Source organism: Neofelis nebulosa, chromosome 3 (assembly GCF_028018385.1).
Source record: "Neofelis nebulosa isolate mNeoNeb1 chromosome 3, mNeoNeb1.pri, whole genome shotgun sequence".
Lineage (NCBI taxonomy): Eukaryota > Metazoa > Chordata > Mammalia > Carnivora > Felidae > Neofelis > Neofelis nebulosa.
The window spans coordinates 84,750,677-84,775,074 of record NC_080784.1 but is presented as its reverse complement, the minus strand read 5'-3'; the positions used below and the strand labels follow the sequence as shown (position 1 = coordinate 84,775,074).

Sequence of the window (24,398 nt, the reverse complement as noted above, 5' to 3'; positions counted from 1 at the left end):
GCCATTTTCCTTACTCTTCTATTTTGGGGACGGCTTTTAGTTTTTCCGTATGTTCCAAAAGCTCACTAAGAAGACTTAGACGCTTGACGAAGCAAACCTCTACCAATACTGACCTTCCTAAAATGTGTATGCAGCTGCCAGCACAGTCCTTACTTTAATAACCACAACATAGGAGAAAGGCATTCGCGTTAAGCAGCCTTAATTCATTTCTCGATGAATGAGCCAAGACCTTAAACATTTTCTCCTCAATCCCAGTTTTGAGTTCCCTTCCTTACTTTTTACTTAAATGCTCTTCTCGCGTTTCCAAAACTTTCTTATTCACAAAATTTTACATAAATACCACTTCCTCGGGCTTTCACGAGTAACCTGACCCGGACAGAACCTACAGAGATCAGGAAGTAGGAATCCTAAATATCCTGACCACCTCCTCAGCTTCCGCTCGCGGCCGCGCCTCCCAGAAAGCCGCCTGTGACTCGACACACGATGCCCACTGACGCAAGCGTCGCCGCGCGACTCGACCGTCAGCGGCCGCGCCTGCGCAGCAGTGGCAAGACGGGGAGGGATTCCGCGCGTAGACGGGGTGGGGGGCGGGGAGTCTGCGAGTTGGGGCGGAGGAGGGGGAGAGGGAGAGAGGGGCGGGACGGCGGAGGGGCGGAGGGGCGCCGGGGCGGAGGAGGGGCGGCGGGGCGGGCCTTTCCGGAGGGTCTTAGTCCTTCACTTCCTGTTTGTGGGACCTTCTGAATCCGGGTCAAGTGTGTTAGCTTCTTCTCTTCTCCGGAGCTGACCCGGCACCTTCAGTGACAGCGGCTTCTGACTCAACCCAGGGCGGGTTTCATCTTATGACCTGCCAAAGGCCGGACGCCCACACCTGCCCCAGGAAGCGAAGGCGAGCTTCCTCCACCTACTGGCTGGCAGCCCCGAGCCCCGTGTGACCGCCGCTGCCGAGGGTCCCCGCCATCCTCTCCGCGCTGATGCTGAGAGGGAACGCAGGCCCGGGGCGTCTGCGGAGTGCGGGCCTCTGGCTCCTTAGGCCCGCGACGGGCGGTGCTGGCTCTTACGCTACCCAGGCTTGCCACCCCCCACCCGGACTTGGATGGGCTCCCCTACCCGATAAATGTGGCTGCTGAGACTGTGGTGGCGGTGGTCGGTCCCGCTACTGCTGCGCCCCAAGTTCCCCTTTGCCACGGGACTCTCGTGCCCCACGTCGGGACTGTCGGCCCCCGCTCCTAACCCCGTGGCCCTGGCCTTGCAACTTGGCGACAATGGACAAGATCCTGGAGGGCCTGGTGAGTTCTTCGCACCCACTGCCCCTGAAACGGGTGATTGTGCGGAAGGTGGTGGAATCAGCAGAGCATTGGCTGGACGAGGCGCAGTGCGAAGCCATGTTTGACCTGACTACCCGGCTCATCCTGGAGGGCCAAGACCCCTTTCAACGGCAGGTGGGGCACCAAGTGCTGGAGGCCTATGCACGGTACCACCGGCCGGAGTTCGAGTCCTTCTTCAACAAGACGTTCGTGTTGGGCCTCCTTCAGCAGGGTTACCACTCGCTGGACAGGAAGGACGTAGCCATTCTGGACTACATTCACAACGGCCTGAAGCTGATCATGAGCTGCCCGTCGGTGCTAGACCTCTTCAGCCTGCTTCAAGTGGAGGTGTTACGTATGGTGTGTGAGAGGCCGGAGCCGCAGCTGTGTGCCCGATTGAGCGACCTGCTGAGCGACTTCGTGCAGTGCATCCCCAAGGGAAAATTGTCAATCACCTTCTGTCAACAGCTTGTTCGAACGATAGGCCATTTCCAGTGCGTGTCCACCCAGGAGAAGGAGCTGCGGGAATATGTGTCTCAGGTGACAAAAGTGAGTAACTTGCTGCAGAACATCTGGAAGGCCGAGCCCTCCACACTCCTCCCTTCCCTGCAAGAAGTTTTTGCAAGCATTTCTTCCACAGGTAAGTGTTACTATAGTCCAAAAAAATCTCTCTTGGAAATTCATTGTGTCTCTTACACACGTACACACACACACACACACACACACACAAAACCATGTTTGGTTCTCTGCCCTGAAAACATTTTCAATGGAAAACAAATCTCCATACCCTCATCCAAAATTGTATTCCTATTCACTACCCTTTTTATGCTGTCCCTTTGTGCCTTAAAAAAAAGACAGCGTTCCTATTTTAAATGTTGAGAACATTGAGGTCTAAGATCTTTGGCACTAAATAAGTTACTTAATTGCCCAGCCTCTGCTGAAGTTATGGAATGCTTTGAGGATTGACAACTACTATATAAAGCTTCTATTCATTAGTGACTAATGACAGCATGATAATGTTTATCATGCTATTATTGTACTTTGACTCTGTCATCTTGTTGTTACGAGTTTTTCCCCTGTTTTTTTGTTTTTTTTTTTTTTAATTTTCCCACTTTTTTATTCATGGGCTGTGCGGTTTGTTTTATTACTGGATTATTCCAGTTAATTATGTAGTTGTTAAATATTGACATTTTCTGTCTGCTGTAGTGTAGGAAAGAAAGGGTGCAGGTAGAATGAGCGAAAGGAAAGAGTATGAGGCCTTAAATAGGTGCTTTTGTGCTCAGGGTATAGCCCATGAACTACATCCACTTTCTAAAAGTGGGAAGGAGCCAAGTAATAATTGGTAAGAATATGCTTTCTCACCAGGGATTTCACCTTATATCTACATTCCTTTTTGGACTTGGAGCTTTCAGTTCTGTAATTTGTGAAACTAGATCCAAAACTGTGTTTACTTCCTCTCTTCTTGGTACAGTCATTCTCCCTGGCTGTTGTTTGAATCAACTTCTTAAGGAGGTGTCTTCCTTTTATCTTGAGAACCAGAAAGAAATAAGAGTAGAGTTTTAACAAGCTTCATGCATTGTGATGAATTAAATATGTTTAGGAAAGAATTACCAAGTGTATATTTGCAGCATCTTAGTTGTTTTATTCTTTTGATTGTAATTTTTCTTGTATTACCAGTGTAGCTAGAACTGTAAGATTTCCCCAGAACTTTGTCAGCTGTAGGAGTAAAGGTGCTCACCTTGAATTGTTCAGTTTTTATGTAGTTTAAGCAAATTCCCTCAAAATTCACCTTAATTTTTACTTCATTAAGGTATTTTTTAAATCTTCCTTAGAACAACATAATGACTACTGTAATTCATGGTTATAAGTTACATTGAAGGGTCTAAAGTGGGAATTTAAATGATACCTTTCATTGCTGACTTACAAATGAAAATTTTAGCACAACAGTAACTTAATATTAAATAATACAGGAAAACAAAGTAACTTACAGACTAAATCTGGCAATAGCGAACCATAGTTTTTATATTGTAGTAATTTTCTGTGTAATGAACAGTCATTGCTATTCACCCTCATCTCTCATTTCTGTAATTTAACATCTACCCATGAGATAGAACATTAACAACTGCTTCCTGATTAACACCTTTGCTGCAATAACGTTTTTTTTTTTTTTTTGGTAAATTGTTTCTCTCTAAATACTTTACTTGAATTTTCTTGCCATATTCCTTTTTCTTTTTTAATTAAAAAAATAGATGCATCATTTGAACCTTCTGTAGCATTGGCAAGCCTTGTGCAGCATATTCCTCTTCAGATGATTACAGTTCTCATCAGGAGCCTAACTACGGATCCAAATGTAAAAGATGCAAGTATGACCCAAGCTCTTTGCAGGTACTTCTTCATGACACTATAGATGGTGTTGTAGATTTGGGAGGAGGAGATATTTTGTTGTATTGTGTGGGTAATGAAAAACTTAGATTTTTAAAACTGAAATCATAGAATCAAATGCGTAAAGATTCTCCAAAGTAATTGGAATGAATTATTTACCATAGTATAGATTTGACAGGCATTCCAGTAATTCAAAGAACGTTTTCAACTAAACTTTAATTCCAAAAATATAGACCTATGCTTACTGTATATTAGATTATCAATATATTTTACTAATTTCTTTACTCATTATTGTTTCTGGAACCTATTTCTTCTCTCTGGGTTGTTTTGTTTTGTTTTGTTTTTAAGCTAAGTATATACTTTTACTTTCTCTTTCAACTGGAATTTCTGGGTAATGCGCTCGACCTTTGCTTGAAATACGTTTTTTCTTCCTTAATCTTCAGTGGAGAACTTGGCAAGATATAGAATTCTAATTGATAGTCATTTTCTCCTCGTATTTTCAAAATAATACAGCATTGTCTTCTGGCAACTATTGTTGCTGATACGGAGTCTGCTGTCAGTCAAATTGTCATTCCTTTGTCAGTAGTTAGGCTTTTCTGCTAATGTTTGTTTTTCTCCTTCTTGATGTTTTGCAGTTTATTCATATATCTGTAGGTGTAAACTTAATATTATTTATCCTTCTCAACATTTTCATGCTTTTATTAACTCAATCATTCATTTATTTATTCAAATCACATTTATTGGACACTTACCATAAGTGCCAGGCAGTGTTTCAGAATCTCCTTGAACAAATGGATAAAACTATCTGTCTTCATGGGCTTACTTTCTAGATGGAAAGGCATACAGTAAACTAATAACATATTTTATTGATTCCAAGATGCATCCTGATTTCAGAGATGTTAACATGTGGAAATACGCAGTCATTTGCTGTAGACGTGACTTTTCCTGCCTTAGTGATATGTAAACTAATTATACATCCTAAAGTTGATTTTGTTTTAGATTTTATTAAATATGATAAATAAGATTATAATTTAGTATGTTGAATAGTGAGGAGTGCTTTGGGAAAAAAGTAGATAGGAAAGACATAAAATATGAGGAAATGGCTTGGAATTTTAAATAGGATGGATTAGGAAAGCCTCAGTGAGACAGTGCTGATGAAGTAAAGATGTAAATGGAATGAGGGAGCAAACCCTGTGAAGAGCTAAGGGGAAAAACATCAGAACTGTCTTACAATTTGCTATAATTTTTTCTTCAAAGGTACCCATTTATAGAGCTTATTCCAGCTATTATGTTTCTTTATTTCAATGACTCTTTTTCTAATTGAGCTTTTCCTCTCTACCTATTTTTGTTTCATATCTGCCTGGGGTTTCTTGTAATTGTGTGTGTGTGTGTGTGTGTGTGTGTGTGTGTGTGTGTGTGTGTGTGTATCTGTATCTGTGTGTATCTGTGTGTATCTGTGTGTATCTATGTGTATAGCACATCTAAATAAAATACAGGGATTTGGAACAAAATGGTTTCTGTGTACCTGCTATAAAATTATAGTCATGACATAAACTTAAGTATTTATGTTGGTTTCTCAGAAAGTTACATGTATACATATCTCACTGTCTGTAACACAAACTTTGAGGACTTTGATATTTTCTACCTTTTTCCCTTTTTTGTCTAGTGTTTAAAAAGGACTTTCTTTCTCTTCTTGCTTTCCTTCTTTCTTCCTTGTGCTCTTAAATTTAACTGAATCAATTTATCTGTAACTATTACTTTCAGATTCTCATTGCTCATTCTCTCCTTAATTTCCATAGATACATGAACTTGCTTTGTATATTGAAGAAAAATCTATATAAATCGTTCTTGCTGTATGGCCTCTATCCCCACTACTTTTTTTTTTTTAAGTTTATTTATTTATTTTGAGAGAGAGAGCAGGAGGGAGCAGAGAGAGAGAGGGAGAGAGAGAATCCCAAGCAGAGCCCAACACAGGGCTCAATCCCATGAACCATGAGGTCATGACCTGAGCCAAAATCAAGAGTAAGGTGCATAATTGACTGAGCCACCCCAGTACCCCTATCCCCACTACTTTCAATTTATGGTGATCTCTTTGCCATATTTGGTGGTCTGTATTGTTGTTTTCATCTTCTTGGTATCTTTATATTCATAGTTCTTAAAGTTCTAGAAATGTTGTGACACCATTCAATTAGGGTTTTCTTCATATTGTCCTTTCTATTTTTACTTCTCCATTTATTCTTATCATTTTATCAATTCTCTTCTATACGTGGTTGAATTCCAAGTCTTTATGTAAAATTCTCATTGTTCATTTATTTTTGAGAAACACTCATATCTCATCCATCTCTCCATAATGAAATTCTTTCTGTGTCCTGCCTAGCAGTAATATTCCTTTGTCAGTGTGACTACAACTGCACTAAAATTTCTTTCTCTTTGAGATGAATATATCATAAATTATGTGGTCTTCTAAATGGGAAGATTTGGAGAATTATAGATTTCAGAGCTGAAAGTGAAATTAGATATCAATTGGTCTGTCACCTTCATTGCATAGGGAATAATATTCAACATTTTTCATTATATGCCCTAAGTCATTACAACAGAATCTTCTAGTTGGTCTTTTTGCCAGCAGTTGACTTAGCTCTCTTCTCTAAATCATCCTGACCTATTCATTTTTCCCTTCTGATCAACAAATTATAATGACTTCACCACTTGCTACATCAAGTGCAAATTCCAATTCTTGGCAGTCAGCACTCTTAATCCTAATTTTTCAATGTTTTCAAACAGTCATAGTATCCAACTTATGAATTTGTTTTGTTTAAAAAAAATTGTTTTTAATGTTTATTTATTTATTTTTGAGAGAGAGAGAGAGAGAGCAGGGGAGGAGCAGAGAGGGAGACTCAGAATCCAAAGCAGGCTCCAGGCTCCGAGCTGTCAGCACAGAGCCCGATGCAGGGCTTGAACTCACAAACTGTGAGGTCATGACCTGAGCCGAAGCCAGCTGCTCAACCGACTGAGCCACCCAGGTGCCCCATGAATTTGTTTTGTTTTTAAAATATATTTGTGGGGCACCTGTCTGGCTCAGTAGGAAGAGCACGCAACTCTTCATCTCAGAGTCATGAGTTTGAGCCCCACATTGGGCATAGAGATTGCTTAAAATAAATAAATAAATTTTTTAAAATAAAATATAATCAATAATTAATTTTTGCCTATTTGTTTGGATGGGAAGTTGTGATCCAGTTTTTGTATTGCATTTCTGATTTATCGTACATGATCCTATTTAACCTACAGTGTATCTGGAGTAATTACTCTTATGTTGCAAATGTAACTGAAAAGAATAGCTATGATTAGTTTATAATACTCCCACCTTATAATTCCCCATAGTCCGTACTACCCCACACAGACCACTTACCATTCTTTAACAGTTATTTTCTATAATACAAAGAACTCCAAATACCATACCAGGACCAGATAAGTAACATTAAAGTATGAAATAGGCTGTATGTAACTGAAATAATAAGGGATGGGGTGCCCAATCACCTTCCAAAAGAGGAAGCTGATCCTCAACTCCATTTTTCTTGAGCCACAAGGAAATTTGAGTTCAGTGTGGCTGATCTGATTTTTCAAAAGAAACCTGAAAGTTTTTTATGTGAAATTTCCCAATTTTTAAAACGGTGTAACAAATACGCAACTGAGGCTGGATCTAGCCATGAAGCTGCCTTCTAAAAGTGAAAATTGGTTTTGTTCTCCACATATTAAGAATAAATCTATTTTATATCCTACATAATATTGCTAATTTTAATTTTAAGGGTTTTCAAGTTGCATATTTTTTAGCTCTAGAAAGAAATGGTTTTATTTATTCCACAAATTTGAGCTCCTTCTCAGTGCCAAACACTGTGCTAAATATTGGGGGTCCAAAGATTAAAGATCGAAAAACAAACAAACAAACAAACAAAAACCCAATAGTAAAATCACTGCTCTTAAGCTCCTGGCCTAATGGAGGAAGAAAGACTTCAAAGTACATAAATTACAACTACAGTTAAATGTTCTTAAATGGTAAGAAATTAACTTGATATATCAAGGTTAAGTGTCCTTAAAATTCATGCAGTAACCAATGCATGGTGGACAAGATTACTGTCGTTAACCATAAAAATAACTCATCTCACAATGCCTGTGCCTGAAAGGATTTGGGCATATCCTAGTCCTGTCAGATTGAAGCACAATTGGAATATAATTAAAGTGTAGCTAAAAGTGTTCCACTACTTACCAGCAGACCTTAGTTCAAATAGCAGTACTACTTACTGTTTATTAATTGTGTAACTGTTGACAAATTTCCTAACTTTTCTTACCAATTTGAAAGCAGAAATTGTAACTACTATTATATTTTCAGCATTTAACAGAATACCTGTTTTATAATAGGCACTCAAATATTTGTTGAGTGAATGGCTTCTAATTCATGTTACTTCTGACTTGAAGTTTCTTTAGGATGGTCAGGAGTTTGGGTACATATGGGATAAGGTAAAGAGTAGAGGCTTATGAGATGGGAAGCTAGAAATGGAGAGGCGAGGACAAAGCTGATAGGGTGATTAGGTATAATGAAGAACCATAGCCAAGTGGAATTTTCTACTCTGCCCCCTTAGACCTGACCTAAGGGGAGTTCTGGCCCAGGGCCCTGTGTTCCAGGGAGCCTAGTTTCTATTCCAGCAGTAACACTCCCTACAGGGCAGAGTCCATAGAGCCCAGGAGATGTGTTCCCATATACTCCTTCTCTGAACCACATCTTTTTTTGTGTGCATATTTGCACTCAAAAAATGTACAATATGTACTCATATGATTTTCTTTTAAACAAAAACAGTTTTTAAAAGACTTACTGGCACTTTTTTTCTTTTTTAATTGAACAGTATTTCAGATCTTTCCATGTTGGACCCCCATGGATAGATTCATATACATCCATCTTATTCTTTAAAACTCTACATAATGTTCCATAGTATATTTAGCTATTTCCTTATTTATAGACATTTATATTGTTTGCATTTTTTTCATATCCTAAATACAGTGCTACAGTGAATTTACTCTTTGTACACAAATACAAGTGTCTCTCTACTCTATGTATGTAGAGTGACTATAAACTTTTATGAAAATCAGCTTAACAATGGTTGGAAGATGTGGAACAGCTGTCAGGGACTACTTAAATGATTTATAACCATCATTGTTAGAAGAAGATGGCCAGAAAAACAAGAGGGGAAATTAATATGTGTAGAGAGCATAGGGAACATACAGATAACTAGTAGTTAATGTGCATTTGGACTTTGGACCACTCTTGATGTCGGATGGAACATTTTAATCTTAAGAGCAAAAACCTTAAAAAAGATAACACTCCAGTGTTAATGTAGGTAGTTACAACGTAACTGTTGTGAAAATGACCAAGTCAATTTAGAAGGCCATTTTTTAAACATGTTCGTTGCTCTTTTGGTCATATGTTTGTATACTTAGTATTTATATTGGACATTTTGTTCAATTATTTATTGCTACATATGTTAATATTTGGTAGAAGAGAAGCATGCACATTGAGTCTTTCCAGTGTCATACATTAACTCATGTAGTCTTCACATCAGCTCTGTAAAATAAGCATGTTTATCTGTAGTCTCCAGATGAGAAAACTGAGACACAGAGGTTAAATAACTTAATCAGGTATTAGAGCCCCCCCTCCGCCAATTAATAAATGGTAAGTTGAGATTTTGAAACTAGATCACTCTGACTTTAACACTTTTGTTTATCCACTACTATTTTCTTCTTATGTAATCCCCAAAATTGGATCATTGGATCAAATAATATGAACATTTGGCCCAAATGCTTTCCAAAAGAGTTGTACCACTCTTCATTGTGATTGATGTCTAACATTGGGGATAGTCTCTGTCAAACTCCATCTTACTTTGCTGTTATTTCCATTAAACTGGGTTGCTACTCAAGAAGAAAAACACTAATTCAATATAAACACTCACTAATTCAATATATGGTATATTTACACTTCAGTACCCTTTTATCTATTTGACGTTTCCTTTTTTCTTGGTATGGTAGGATACTGAAAGGTGAAGAGACCTGTTTCACAATTCAAAATACAGTCTTTTTTAAAAGTGCATTTCATATTTTTTTTTTTTAATTTTTTTTTCAACGTTTTTTATTTATTTTTGGGACAGAGAGAGACAGAGCATGAACGGGGGAGGGGCAGAGAGAGAGGGAGACACAGAACCGGAAGCAGGCTCCAGGCTCCGAGCCATCAGCCCAGAGCCTGACGCGGGGCTCGAACTCACGGATCGTGAGATCGTGACCTGGCTGAAGTCGGACGCTTAACCGACTGCGCCACCCAGGCGCCCCTAAAAGTGCATTTCATATTTAGACTGCAGTTACCAGAAAGGAGAAATTTTGTTCCCTTGTATCTTAGAGAACTACATTTGAACTGTTCTTCTTAGAGTAAGTTTGCCTAATAAATGCTAGATTCCACTATGTAACTTCAACTTAAAACTTTGCATTTATGTGAAATGACCCTTTATCAGAAATTCTTTTTATTGAAATATGTGAGAAACTATCAGCTTACAAGATTGGAAACTCCTTGAGTACAAGCACCCATTATACTCATTTCTACATCTTATAATTTTATTTATTTTTTTAATGTTTATTTATTTTGTGAGAGGGAGAGTGTACAAGCAGGGGAGTGGTAGAGAGAAGAAGAGAGAGAATCCCAAGCAGGCTCCATACTGTCAGCACAGAGCCTGGTGTGGGGCTCCATCTCACCAACCATGAGATCATCACCTGAGCCGAGTAACCAACTGAGCCACTTTGGCGCCCCTCATTTCTACATCTAAAACAACGCTTTTCATAAGCAAACTCAGTAAATACTGAGTCACAAAGGGGGTGGTTATCTACTCTAACCCTTGTTATTTCCAACTAAAAGATGTTGAAAATATTTTCAAGATTAATAGTTTTGTTTTTCAATTTTCAGAATGATTGACTGGCTGTCCTGGCCATTGGCTCAACATGTGGACACATGGGTAATTGCACTCCTGAAAGGACTAGCAGCTGTCCAGAAGTTTACTATTTTGATAGATGTTACTTTACTGAAAATAGAACTGGTAAGTGGGAGTATATAAATCTCTTAAAATGAATGGTCTCCTAATCAATGGTTTTATCTTTGAGTTGTCCCCTGTAAAGTATCTAATGTTGAGTATGTTCTTATTTTGGGTTTTGTTTTGAATAATAATTTTGAAACAGCCTTTAGAAACTGAAAATGGTATTTAAGTATAGGTAATTAAAATAGTTTTGCTGTTTTCAAGTATTGAATATGAAAACATTTCCTCCCATTATCTTCCTTTTTTAAAAATGTTTATTATTTTGAGTGAGAGAGTGTGTGTGCAAGTGCACGCATGTGTGCGCACATGGGGGAGGTCAGAGAGAAGGGAGAGAGAATCCTAAGCAGGCTCCACACTGTCAGCACTAAACCCTATGTGGGGATCGAACTCACAAACTGAGATCATGACCTGAGCCGAAGTCAAGAATAGGACGCGTAACTGACTGAGCCACCCAGGCGCCCCTCCTATTATCTTTTGCATCCAACTAATCAAGCTTGTGCCACCATCATTCATCCAAAACTATCTTTGACACCAGTGCTTTCCAGTATTGCTAAACTCAGAGTTATTTCTCAGGCCTCCTCTCATTTAACCTATCAACAGCATTTGACAGTTGATCACCCCCTCTTGAAATACTTTCCTCGCTTAGTTTTTGTCCCAGTTCACTTCTTTGTTTGCCCTGGTTCACTAGCATCTCAGTCTCTTATAGTGGATCTTTCTAACTTTAGAGGGCTTTAGAGTTTCTTTCATCTTTGATCCATTTTCTTCTCAATCCATACTCAGAGCATATATGTTCCATGGCTTTAAATAATGTTTCTAAGTTAATGACTGCCAGGTTTCTATTTCTCATTCATTATTTTCCCATGAACTCCATATTTACCTATCCACCTGTCTATTCTTGGGTCTCAAATTCAACTTTTTCAATGATAACCTCTGATTTTTCCCTCCCAGACTGGTCTTCCCCATCTTATATAGTTAATTCATCCTTCCACTCGCTCAGGCCAAAACCTTGAAGCTATCCTTCTCTCTTTTCATTCTCTCTCAGCTGTTATCCTACAAATCCTGTTGATGCCGCATTTAAAATATATCCAGAATCCTATCACTTTTAACCAGCTACATCACTATCACTTTGGTCCAAAGCCATTATCATGCCTTGATGTACTGATTGCAGTAGTCTCCCTGCTCCTGCCCTTGGTCCCCGACAGGTGTCTTCTAACTCCTACATGATCTCGCCCACTGCTGCTTCTCTCATCAAATCTATTACTGCCTCAGTCTTTGTGCTTTGCTTACACTGTTCTCTTTGCTGTATCTCTAGTACAGCAAGCTGCAGGCCTCAGGGCCTTTGTAGTGCTTGGCATTTGCCTTGCTTATTATGCTTTTCTCCCAGGTATCTGCCAGGCTTATTCTCGTTTCCTTCAGTGTTTTTTATAGTCAGATGTCACCTTTTACATGAGTAATTTTTTGAATATCATAATAAAATAGCAGACCCCGTTGCTACTCAGCAGTCCCTGTTCTTCATAGCACTTATCTCCATGTTAGTTTTCATTGTCTACCCACCCTGTAGACAGTAAGCCTGATCGGATCAGAGTTTTTCTTTTAATCCACCGTTGTATCTTCAGTGCCTAGAACAATGCCGAGCAGTAGTAAGTACTCAGTAAATATTTGTTGAATGAATTGAATGAAGCGTGGGTAAAGGAACTATCACTTTGTAAATAAGGTTTGACAGATTTTTATTTGATCAAGGGGTTTTAAGAGTTATTTAGGCCACTGCATTCCCATGATGTCAGTCATGTTGTTATCTCCCACCTTTCTCTCTCCCAGAGTTTAATAACATGTTATGATAGAACTTTCCAGAAAGGGGGTACTCAGATACATATTTTTGGTCCAAGGAAAATAACCGCTGACTGGGTTAATGATTTCCCTACAAACTCTTTAAGATGGATGTCTTATCTTTTTTGAAGGTTTTTAATCGACTTTGGTTTCCTCTTGTGAGACCTGGTGCTCTTGCAGTTCTTTCACATATGCTGCTTAGTTTTCAGCATTCTCCAGAAGCGTTCCATTTGGTAAGTTGGGACACAAGCTTTCTACATTGAAAAGCTTTGTTTTAAAATTTTAGTTTAATATTGAGTCACATTTACATGTAGTCAAAAGATCGTAAGTTAGTCCTGAATCTATTTTCTTGTAGCTTTATGATTTCTTAGAAAATTGAGGTTATGGGATTTCCCTCCAAAGAATATATTTCCGGAATGTCTGAGTCTCACCAAAACTGCTCCACTTGCAACCACTACCAGCAACTGAAAGTTATTGTTCTACACGAGAAATGTCACATGTCTGCGTCACTGATGGTTGTCTGTTTCATGTATGAACAGTGTAGAAGAAGAAAAATGGTTTAAAACCACTGACTGCTCTAGAATTTCAGAAACGTGAAAACATCAATTGTTTTATAGCCCCAGAACTAAGACTTCATTCTCTCCCAGCGTATAACCTACAAATCCTGTTGACTCCACCTTTAAAATATATTTGGAATCCTACCACTTTTAATGAGCTACATCACTGGTTTTGATTTGATCTGATTTCAGTTATTTGGTTATCAGTTATTACAGGTGGAAATGATAAAATGTTATTCAAAGAACCTGTCCATTTATCTATCTAGCACATCACAGAAAGGCAGTGCTTTATCTGGTTACTTGCTTCCTCCAGGGTCTGATCCTCGGTTTTATAGGACTAGAACCTCATTATCAATCCAGCCACAATGTAAAAATCTTAGGAATGCGGACCCACTACAAGCAGATTCAAAGGAGACTGATGAATAAGTGCTGAATCCCAGTTGTTCATTGTTAGCTAGAAATATAACTAACTAGCCTCAAGAACCATATACATGCATAGGCTGCTCAGTGCCTCACTGCCACTGAAGGAAAATCTGCAGGCTTTGTAGAAAGTAAACCTTACCAAGAAGTAATTACATTATGCATTGTCACTTAGGTTGTGTTATTCCAAGAATTTCTACAGTTAATTGCCTAATTGGTGATGTTGACCATCAACCAGTAACCTTATATTTGTAACACAAACAAAACTCAAAATTTAAGCTAATATAGCAGGTATACTAGCAGAGTCTACTGAGAATTTCTACAGTTAATTGTCTAATTGGTGATCTTGACCATCAACCAATAACCTTATATCTGCTGGTTATACAAGCAAAGCTCAAAACTTGAGCTAATATATCAGGTGAACTAGCAAAGTTTAACAAGGTAAAGAACATCAGTTATTTGTGTCTCTTCAGGCACAATCGTGTAGGCCAATTGAGAAAAGCTTTCTTTTCAGAATTTCTGGGAAGGAGATTCTCTAACATAACTTAGTCATCCATTCTAATGTTTATTGCTCCTCAAACTGAGGACATTTCTTAATCTGTCTGATTAGTCATTTATGCCATACTCTAAACCCATTTCTTTGTTCACAGTTTTTTAAAAGATGGAAGATACTCCATATTGTTGTATTGCTTTTATTTTCTGAAAAAAATATAGTTTAAAAAAAATGGTTGACTGAAATATTTAGCTTATCGAAATATGAAATCATTTATTTAAGAAATCATTAGATCTGAAATTAAAAGTTGTCATCTGGCTTAGAAAATTCTAAAAACTGAGATCTAATTATTGCTTCCGTACTGTAAGCATGGTGTATGTATATATACATACATATATATGTATATTTGTATAGCCAGACCAGCTACTCAACTAAAATGAACTTGAGCATCTAGTGGTAGTTAAATCATGTGGTAGTTAAATCAGCTATAACTAATTCAGTGAAGGATTCAGGTTTAGAAGTTGTTAAGTATAAGCAATAATCTGGAATAACCATCACTCTTCATTACATTACCTGTTTATACTATTTTAGAGCAAACCAAGATTGATGTTATAATGTGTGTATTTATAGATCAAATTACTTTTCTTATGCTTTTTATAAGTGGAAAGAAATTTATACAAAAGAAAAATATCAAAGCTTCTAATAAGTTATATACATTGTCTCAAATAGTAACTTAAGTTTAATGAGTATTACAGTAATGTTGACAAATATTTAGGTTTTCTCATTCAAAAAATATCAACTTCCAAGCATTTAGAAGGTAATAGCCTCCTTGCACATATATACCTATGCCTATGAAAAACTTAGTCTCATTTCTATGTCAGTGATAATTTTAACCATATAGGATGTATAGCAGACAACTATATTACCTGATTGCAAAGAACAGATCTACACTAGGAAGGCTTTTGGAAGATTTGGAAATAAATTAAATAATCATTTTTTTGGTTATTTTCTCTTCTTCTCTTCCACTTCTCTCTCTCTCTTTCTTTTTACCTGTGAGGAAACAAAATAATTTTGGATTTCTGACTATTTTAGCAAGAGAGTATCTGATAGAAATGGCCTTATGGAGCAAAATTATAACTCAGCTTTGCGTAGAAATGTAGAGATAAGAGCAGCAGATTGAACTCATTAGGAACTGATGGTTTCATGGTCAAATTAATACCTTTGATGGAGGTAAGATTAAAGAAGGTAGTGCAAAAGCTAAAATATAATTTTAAGATCTCCAGCATAGAATCAGAGCAAAAAGAGAATAGCAGCGTTAATTTAAGAATATGATTGTTCTTTTTAGAAGGAAGGAAAGAAAGTTGATTGTGATACTACTATAATTTGCCATTTGGAGACCATAAAACTTTAACTTCACCTTTATTACAACTAGGCAACCAAAAAATTGTTTTAGAAATAGAACATAATATTCCTAGATACCTTTTACATATGAAGTATAAATGTATAGTAATAGATTATAATTAATAATTAGTTGGAACAAGGATACCACTGTACTAATGGAATGAACCATTTAAGCAAAACAGGGTTTATTTGTTAATATCATCTTGAATACGTAATGGCACTGTATTGACTTTAGCCTAATTTTATAATGAATGGACACTCTTGTGCTTATTATCAATGCTGTTTTCTGTGTGTTTTTGAGCAATGAGCGTTTTAGATTTCCCTTTTATTTTTAACCCCAGTTTCTTAGAAATCTCTGATTCCCTTTTAGAACCATCTCCTATTTTTGGAGGTGGAGAATGGCAGTTGTTAATAAGGATAACCATGCTAACATAAGACATCATTTATTTGCTTATCTAAAAGAAAGGTAATCCTATAGCCTGAGCTGTAATTTTAGTTACTTTACTTTCTTGAAGTAGACTTTAATGTGCAAAGTATATACAGCATTTAATTCTTTCAAGTGAAAAATCTAAAGTTCACACTAGATGGAGCCCTTAAGCTAATTCTCAGTTTATCTTTTAAAAATTTGTTCCTATTGTAAACAATCTGGTAAATATAATAATCCTAACATTTTTCAACTTAAGGCATTTTTCAGAATGGCAGGAGTAACTAAGCCTTCTATTTTGTACCTTTGTTTTAGATGGAGCATAAGAGTGAGGAAAGGGGTCTCATGGAATTATAATTATATGTGACTTTGAAACTAGATTTACCTTGATACTTGAAATTTTTAACTTCATAGCTTTTTTAGAAAAAGGCTGTGACTGAACATACAGAAAAGTATTTGCTGATCATGTAACATTTGCATTCCATTTGTAGGCTAGAGAATTTGTTGCCAATTTGTATAAATTGAAGAATGTTTGTCTTTTTTCTCTTCAGGTTGTTCCTCATGTAGTTAATTTGGTTCACTCCTTCAAAAGCGATGGTCTGCCTTCCAGTACAGCCTTCTTAGTGCAGTTAACAGAATTGATACAGTGTATGATGTATCATTATTCTGGATTTCCAGATCTCTACGAACCTATTCTGGAAGCAATAAAGGTATGATGATAGTTGCACCAGTATTTATACAGCTGCAGACCATGATGTGATAGATGAATGTAGTGAAAGATTTCTATAACCAGCTATTCAATTTACTATTCTGTATAATATGCATTTTGTTTGAAAAATGTAATTGGAATCAGGATTCATTAATATTTAGGAAGTAATCTCTTACTTGCTGTAACTAATCTGAGTTAATAACCATGTTTCTTTAGCTCTACAATGCCATCAATTATGAGGCATATCTTTAAATTTGTAACAGCCTGTGGGGCACCTAAGTGGCTCAGTCAGTTAAGTGTCCAACTCTTGATTTTGGCTCAGGTCATGCATGATCTCACGGGTTCGTGAGTTCCAGTCCTGCATTGGGCTCTGTGCTAACAGTGCAGAGCCTGCTTGGGATTCTGTCTCTCTCCCTCTCTTTCTACTCCCGTCTCTCTCATTCTCTCTCTCTCTCTGTCTCCTCAAAATAAATAAATGTAAAAAAAATTTATAACAACTTTTGGGGAAATTTGTTTAAAAAGAAATGGCACACGATCACTTCTCAGACTTTTGGCAAAGATCAAGTGTAAAAAGAAATGCTACATTATGTAAATACATACATCACCATTGTATCCCAATATCAGAAGTGCTAAAATACATTAAGATTATCTTAGAATCCAGAAAGGCAGTTTAATAAAATATTTGACTTTTTTCCTTCTGTTTTTATTCCATTTTTGCTGTGGACTATTCATGAATATCCATATTTTATAGAATCTTTACTTGAGTTATTAGTGAACTTACCCTCCTTTTTTAACTTTGTATAGTTATTAGACCTAAAAAGCACTGATTCTGTTTGTCTTAAAGAATGGGTCACAATGTGTACACTTTACTCAGTAAACTTACTGCATGATCAGGGTATAGCAAAAGAATTGGAGAACTTGCCTCAGCCAGAACTAATCAGAAGTTATTAGAAATCAGTTGTGTTAATAATGTTTTTTTTGAAATGTTAAATTTTGAGATCTTAAATACAAGATAAATCTCATTATCTTTATTACTTCTTCTGTATCTGAAATGAATGCAAAGCTTATTCTTTTTACTATATGGGTGAAGTCAAATTGATTTTGGTTGAACCCAGAACACAAGATTCTTGCACAATTAATGTATACTACTGGTATGGCACTTTGATATTTATGTATGTCTTTGTGTAAAGGAGCTTTTTATCATAGATTCAATAGTAATGTTAATGTCTTTCTACGATGTCTTTCTGTGTCCATAGATGAAACCTCTTGCTGTTTGTTATTTTTCAGTGGTTCACATATTGAGAATTCTGATAACTGAACTAGGCTCAGAAGAAGCAAGGTTCTCACTCTAAACCCAAGGGAAGCACTTTTCTATTAGCTGGCAACAATAGCAAGAAAATCAAGAGATTAAAATTCCTTCAGAAAATGTTTGTTTTCTAAGGTCTAAGTACCAGATGGTAATAGCAGTCCAAAAAAGGTTGAATGATGTTACCAACTTTCATTATTCTCCATTGTTCTATTCGTGCTTGAATTCACTTTGATTTAAAATTGTATCTCATATGTCATAGAGCACATAAAAGAATCTGTATCTTGTAATAATTTTCTATATTGTTAAACAAGACATTGAGTTCTATTTTTCAAAGTCAGCGGTCATTGTGCTTAGATGATTTTCATTTCTCATGCGCAGATTTCTTTGAACTTTTGTTTCTAAGGGTTAATATTGAATAAATATTAGTGAATGAAAAAGAGATATTTTTTTATTTTTACTAGAAAATTCTAAAGCAAATTATTTATTCAATTATGTGTTAAGTCCGTGTTCTGTTGCCTTTGAATAGCACTACAGTATACCTTGATCTCAAAGTTTTATTTTGAAACATTCTTCTGTCAAGTTCTATAGGTGATTTCAAAAGTAAGTAAGTGAAAGATGGGGCGCCTGGGTGGGTCAGTCAGTTAAGCGTCCAACTTCGGCTCAGGTCATGATCTCGCAGTGTGTGGGTTCAGGCCCCGTGTCGGGCTCTGTGCTGACAGCTCAGAGCCTGGAGCCTGCTTCAGATTCTTTCTCTCTCTCTCTCTCTCTCTCTCTCTCTCTCTGCCCCTCCCCTCCTCACACTCTGTCTCTGTCTCTCAAAAATAAAATAAAATTTAAAAAAATTCAAAATAAAAAGCTTCTGCCAAAAAACAATCCAGTGAAGAAATGGGTAAAAGACATGAATAGACACGTCTCCAAGGAAGACATCCAGATGGCCAACCAACACATGAAAAAGTGCTCAACATCACTCATCATCCGGGAAATACAAATCAAAACCACAATGAGATACCACCTCACACCTGTCAGAATGGCTAACATTAACAACTCAGGCAACAGCAGATGTTGGCGAGGATGCAGAGAAAGAGGATCTCTTTTGCATTGTTGGTGGGAATGCAAGCTGGTGCAGCCACTCTGGAAAACAGTATGGAGGTTCCTCAAAAAACTAAAAATAGAACTACCCTACAACCCAGCAATTGCACTACTAGGTATTTATCCAAGGGATACAGGTGTGCTGTTTCGAAGGGACACCTGCACTCCCATGTTTATAGCAGCACTATCAACAATAGCCAAACTATTGGAAAGAGCCCAGATGTCCACCAGTGGATGAATGGGTAAAGAAGAGGTGGTATATCTATACAATGGAGCATTACTCGGCAATCAAAAAGAATGAAATCTTGCCATTTGCAACTACGTGGATGGAACTGGAGGGTATTATGCTAAGTGAAATTAGAGAAAGACAAAAATCATATGACTTCATTTGTATGAGGACTTTAAGAGACATAACAGATGAACATAAGGGAAGGGAAACAAAAATATAAAAACGGAGAGGGACAAAACATACGAGACTCATAAACATGGAGAACAAACTGAGGGTTACTGGAGGGGTTGTGGGAGGGGGGATGGGCTAAATAGGTAAGGGGCATTAAGGGATCTACTGAAATCATTGTTTCACTATATGCTAACTAATTTGGATGTAAATTTTAAAAAATAAAATTAAAAAAAATAAGGAAGGAAAGAAAGGTTAAATGTCAGCAGAAGAATCTTCTTTATGGTGTTAATAACAAAAATGGTTTATATTTTTAAACTATTTCTCCTCTTTATGATCTACAGGATTTTCCTAAACCCAGTGAAGAGAAGATTAAATTAATTCTCAATCAAAGTGCCTGGACTTCTCAATCCAATTCTTTGGCATCTTGCTTGTCTAGACTTTCTGGAAAATCTGAAACTGGGAAAACTGGCCTCATTAATCTAGGAAATACATGTTATATGAACAGTGTTATACAAGCATTGTTTATGGCCACAGAGTAAGTTTAAATTTGAACATTTTGTTTTTTAACTCTAGAAATTGATACATAGTGATGAAATGTAAGATAATGGGTTTGTCTTCACATTATTTCTTATAAATGGCAGAAATTTTAATATTTTTATATAATTGCCTTACTCAGAAATGAAATTGCTCTTAGTGCTCAGGAACTATTAAATGTTAACTTATATAAATTCTACTTTACATTTATATTATGTATTGCATTTAGAATATTCTGAATGATGATATTTTTTAGTATAACAGGGATTAAGTGAGCATATTCCAAAGAGTTTAAGTGTCCTCAAGTACTAATTTATTATTATCCTGTAAGACAGTGTATTTTTAACCTATATGTCTTTTAAGGGAGTTATGTTTAGTTTTTTCTGCTTGCAGGTATTTTGCTGTTTATCAGATTAATAACTTCTTCATTGCTGCTAAAGAAGTTTAAGCTCTATTTCCCACCTCAAGTTGATAAATAATAAACAAATGTATAAATGTATATGTTTCTTTGTCCTCGTACAGATTTACTTTCAAATTCACTTTCTTTTGCAACCAAACAGATAGGAAATCAGAGGTTGTTAGCTATGTGAGTGCTATCTGTAAAGGTACAAAATAATGATAAAATTTTCCAAAAGGCAAAAACTTGGTTGAATTTTTCTCTTCAGTACCAATAGAGTATTTATGAAACTTGACCACAGATCTTTACCAATTGAGTTCCAAGCCTTTGTAAGTTTTTATGCCTACCTAGAGGAATCACAAGCTAAAAGATGAAGAGTTAGGTTTATTTTCTGGCCCCAGAGTCTACTATTAACACTAAGGAGTTTTTTTTGTTTGGCTTAGTGTTTTCTTTTATTTTTTTAATTTGTTTGTATTTGAAATTTTTAATTAAAAAAAAAAATGTATACTCTTCCTCACAAGTAATACTATGCATGAAACTAAATTCAAATCTGTATCTCACCACCAGAGGTCATCTAGGCCTGCTGTCTCATTTTACAGAGCATAGTGAAAGGAAAGACCCCAAGCAATTATAACCAAGAACAGCAATTCAAAGAGCTTCAAAAAGTATCATCTTTTTGTATGATACTATGATACTAAGAAAAGGCGGATAGTATATTTTATTCCTTTGGTAATAATGTAAATTCTTTGTGGTTTAAAAAATTAAATTTGGAAGTGTATAAAAAAATTCCCATCCCCAAAGGTCATTTGTTAGCAGTTTTGTGTGCATCATTTCAGACCATTTTTTTACTGTTATAAGATTTTATCTAGAAGAACAAATGCTATTTAAGAAAAGTTTTTTTAAATACTTATAATCTTATTTTTAAAATGTTTTTTAAAAAATATTCATAATCCTATTTATATGCTTTTTCCAAGCACTTGCTTTTATCTTTTAATGATTCTGGTTGGAAGTATTCCCGTATAGGGTAGTGACAGAACTGTCATTCTGAATAAATAGATGTACTGTATATTTTATTTGACCATACTCCTATTGATGAATATTAAGTTATTTTACTCATAATTAACATCTCTCTGCTCTTGTGCAAATGTATAGGATTTGCTTTGAATAGGGTTTGCCAAATTGCTCTCCGGAAAGACTATGGCATTTGAACTTGCATACTAATATATAATTGTACCTGTGACCCCATACCTTTAGCAGTACTTGATATAATTAGTCTTTGAAATATTTTCTAATTGGGGGGAAAATGTCTTTTTGCTTTAATTTGCAACATCGCTGACCATTACAGAGTTTTCCCTCCCTATTTTTCTTTGTTCATTTGTGTTTGTTTTCTGAATAACCTATTCTTTAATTTTGTGCACGTTTCTTTTGGGTCTTTTTCTTTTTCATATTGATTTATATGTACTCTGAATGATAATCTTTCATTACATTCTCTCTTCGTATCAGTGTGATTCAAATTTGTAGAGTGTTTCATTTATAGTTTTTGTTTTATACAGCGAGATCGGTTATTTCTCATTTGTGGGGTCTGAATTATAAGAAGTCTTCCCCCTCTCCATTTCCCCCCCCCTTTTTTTTCCTTTTAAGTACTCCCGTAGTTTTGTATTTCACATTTAGCTCATTATTCCTCTGTGGCATTTGTAATAATGTAAAATTTTATCTAATTCCATTTTTTTCCAAATGGATACCTATTGTTTCTGTTACCTTTTTTGAATAATTTATCCTTTTCCCACCCTGTACTTGTACCACACCCATTAAATAACTCTAACTTTACAGTATGTTTTGTTGACAACACATTTTTTTATTTCATGCTGGTATGAAAGTAAGTTATTAACTGCTACCGTAATTCATTTCTATTTGCTAATCCAGAAAATAGGAATAATTTACAATAGTACATGGGCCATTGCCCAGTCCCATAGTAACTGTTAATTTATTGTCATTCTTCCTTTCCTTCTTCACTTCATTGTAAGTAGTAACTTTGCTAAGTGAAGGGCCATCAAATGAATCAGATTTTACTTTGAGGATAATTTCTTGAACTAACTTCCTTTTAGCTTTTAATAAATGCGTGTGTATGTACACATGTGAACAAAAATCACTATGTTTTATTCTCTTTCAGTTTCAGGAGGCAAGTATTATCTTTAAATCTAAATGGGTGCAATTCATTAATGAAAAAATTACAGCATCTTTTTGCCTTTTTGGCCCATACACAGGTGAGTTGTGTGTGTAGTTATATATATGTTAACTTCCTTGCACATTGTTCCAAACTTGGTGAATCTTTTTAATATGTATGTGACCATTTAACATATATTAAATCCACTTAGATATACTAAAGAGATCCTGCCTAAAATCACGATATGATCGAAGTTTTTATTTCTTCCTCTTGTTTTCCATTCTTGTAAATGAATATTATACTGACCCTTTGTTCTCATTATTATAGATAAAATCTGATTTTCTATCCAATAAATAAGCTTCTATGTAAGTCTTTTTAAATGCATATTTAATAGGTTATAGATACTAAATGGATATATTTTTCGTAATAATGAACAATTAAAATAATTTTATGGTACATTGGCTTCATTTTCTCCTGTTTCTAATAATATGTACCTTCTCACTATGTCCAAAATGTTAAGCTCTAGAACTTAATGGATAAACAACTTCATCTGTTATGTTCTAGGGCCTAAAATTTTAAGATGATCTTTTACATCCACACATTAATCCAAGGAAGTGAATTTATGCTACTGGCAAGAAAGTCACATGTAGTAAACATTCATTAAATAGACATTTTTGAGAGACACAATATGGAGTCTGATAAGTATTCAAAGAGGAATCCTTATGCTCAAGGAACTTTAAGTTTTGAGCAATACATATGAATGATATATATATATCATTTATAAATGATGTATATTATTTCCTGGTGTTGCTCTGATTATGTTAGTTTCATAGAGGTCTAAAGGAGTAGGTAGGTAGAGGCAGAAAGATAGCTTCAAGATTGGTGGGATGAGTTGATAAGAATGCCTTGTTTCCTATCTACAAGCTATGAAATAGCTCAAGTATAACTTTTTAAATGGAAAAAAATTAACATATAAGCGATGGCCTATAAGTAGCAATATACTCAGAGATAATTTTATTATTCACTTTCTGAGGGAAGTATGTTCACAAATTAAATTTAACATCCCGGGATCAAGGGAGATGAAATCTCTACCCTCCAACCGGCAAATAGTATTTTTCCAAGTAAATTGACTTATATATTTGGTTTATCACTAGTCTACATTTACTGCATATCGTATATGATATATATCTGTGTATATGTAGATGTAAATACCTTACATATACTATATTGTGTACTGTATTACATTATTAAACCATAGTTGTTAGAAAACACCATAGGAGGGTTCCATGTTCCCTAGAAAAGAAGAAAGAACACACAAGAGAACCTAATTAAAGTTCTGTCACAGTTGAGACCCTGTCTGATAGCAAGCCAACAAGGATTATTTTAGGTAGGTAGATTGCCCTATATAATTGAAAAGTCGTTGTTTTTTTTTTTTAGTTGATAAAGCTAACATGTAATGAGCATTTAAATTTGCCTAGCTTCTGTGCAAAGTAGTTTACATGTATTATCTCTTAATCTTCAAAAACCATCTATGAGGTAATAAGATAGTATCCTTGTTTTATAGATGAAGGGAGTGAGTTTATGTCACATGCTTTTCAAGGTCATGCTAACAAGTGACAAGCGGGAATGTGAACTAAATGACTCTAGAACTCATGTTCAGTCAGTATGCTAAAGTTCGTTCCTTCAAAATACTATCAATACGCATACTTTGATAAGTTTTTTCTTAACTGAGGATTCTGCTATATACCACATACATTCAAAATGTCAGAATTCTAAAGTTTCAAGTTATAATCACATCTTTTCAGATGCCCTTTTAATTCCTTTTTGTTGTTGCAGAATCTAGGATTTGAACCAAGATTGCTACAAA

The 24,398-nt window shown here is 36.0% G+C and overlaps 1 protein-coding gene across 3 annotated transcripts in view; it reads left to right on the top strand.

Moving 5' to 3' along the window:
* The first annotated feature begins 684 nt into the window (after positions 1-684).
* Positions 685-24,398, top strand: part of USP38 (ubiquitin specific peptidase 38) — a 69,625-nt gene continuing 45,911 nt past the window's right edge. For all 3 annotated transcript variants that reach the window (XR_009259279.1, XR_009259280.1, XM_058721288.1), the window contains exons 1-7: positions 685-1,944; positions 3,554-3,689; positions 10,681-10,810; positions 12,766-12,867; positions 16,481-16,639; positions 19,778-19,971; positions 22,538-22,631. Coding sequence is in view for 1 of the 3 variants with exons in the window: in XM_058721288.1 (XP_058577271.1) it covers positions 1,263-1,944; positions 3,554-3,689; positions 10,681-10,810; positions 12,766-12,867; positions 16,481-16,639; positions 19,778-19,971; positions 22,538-22,631 (1,497 nt within the window). In the remaining 2 variants the exon portion in view is untranslated. The remainder of the gene's footprint in view (positions 1,945-3,553; positions 3,690-10,680; positions 10,811-12,765; positions 12,868-16,480; positions 16,640-19,777; positions 19,972-22,537; positions 22,632-24,398) is intronic.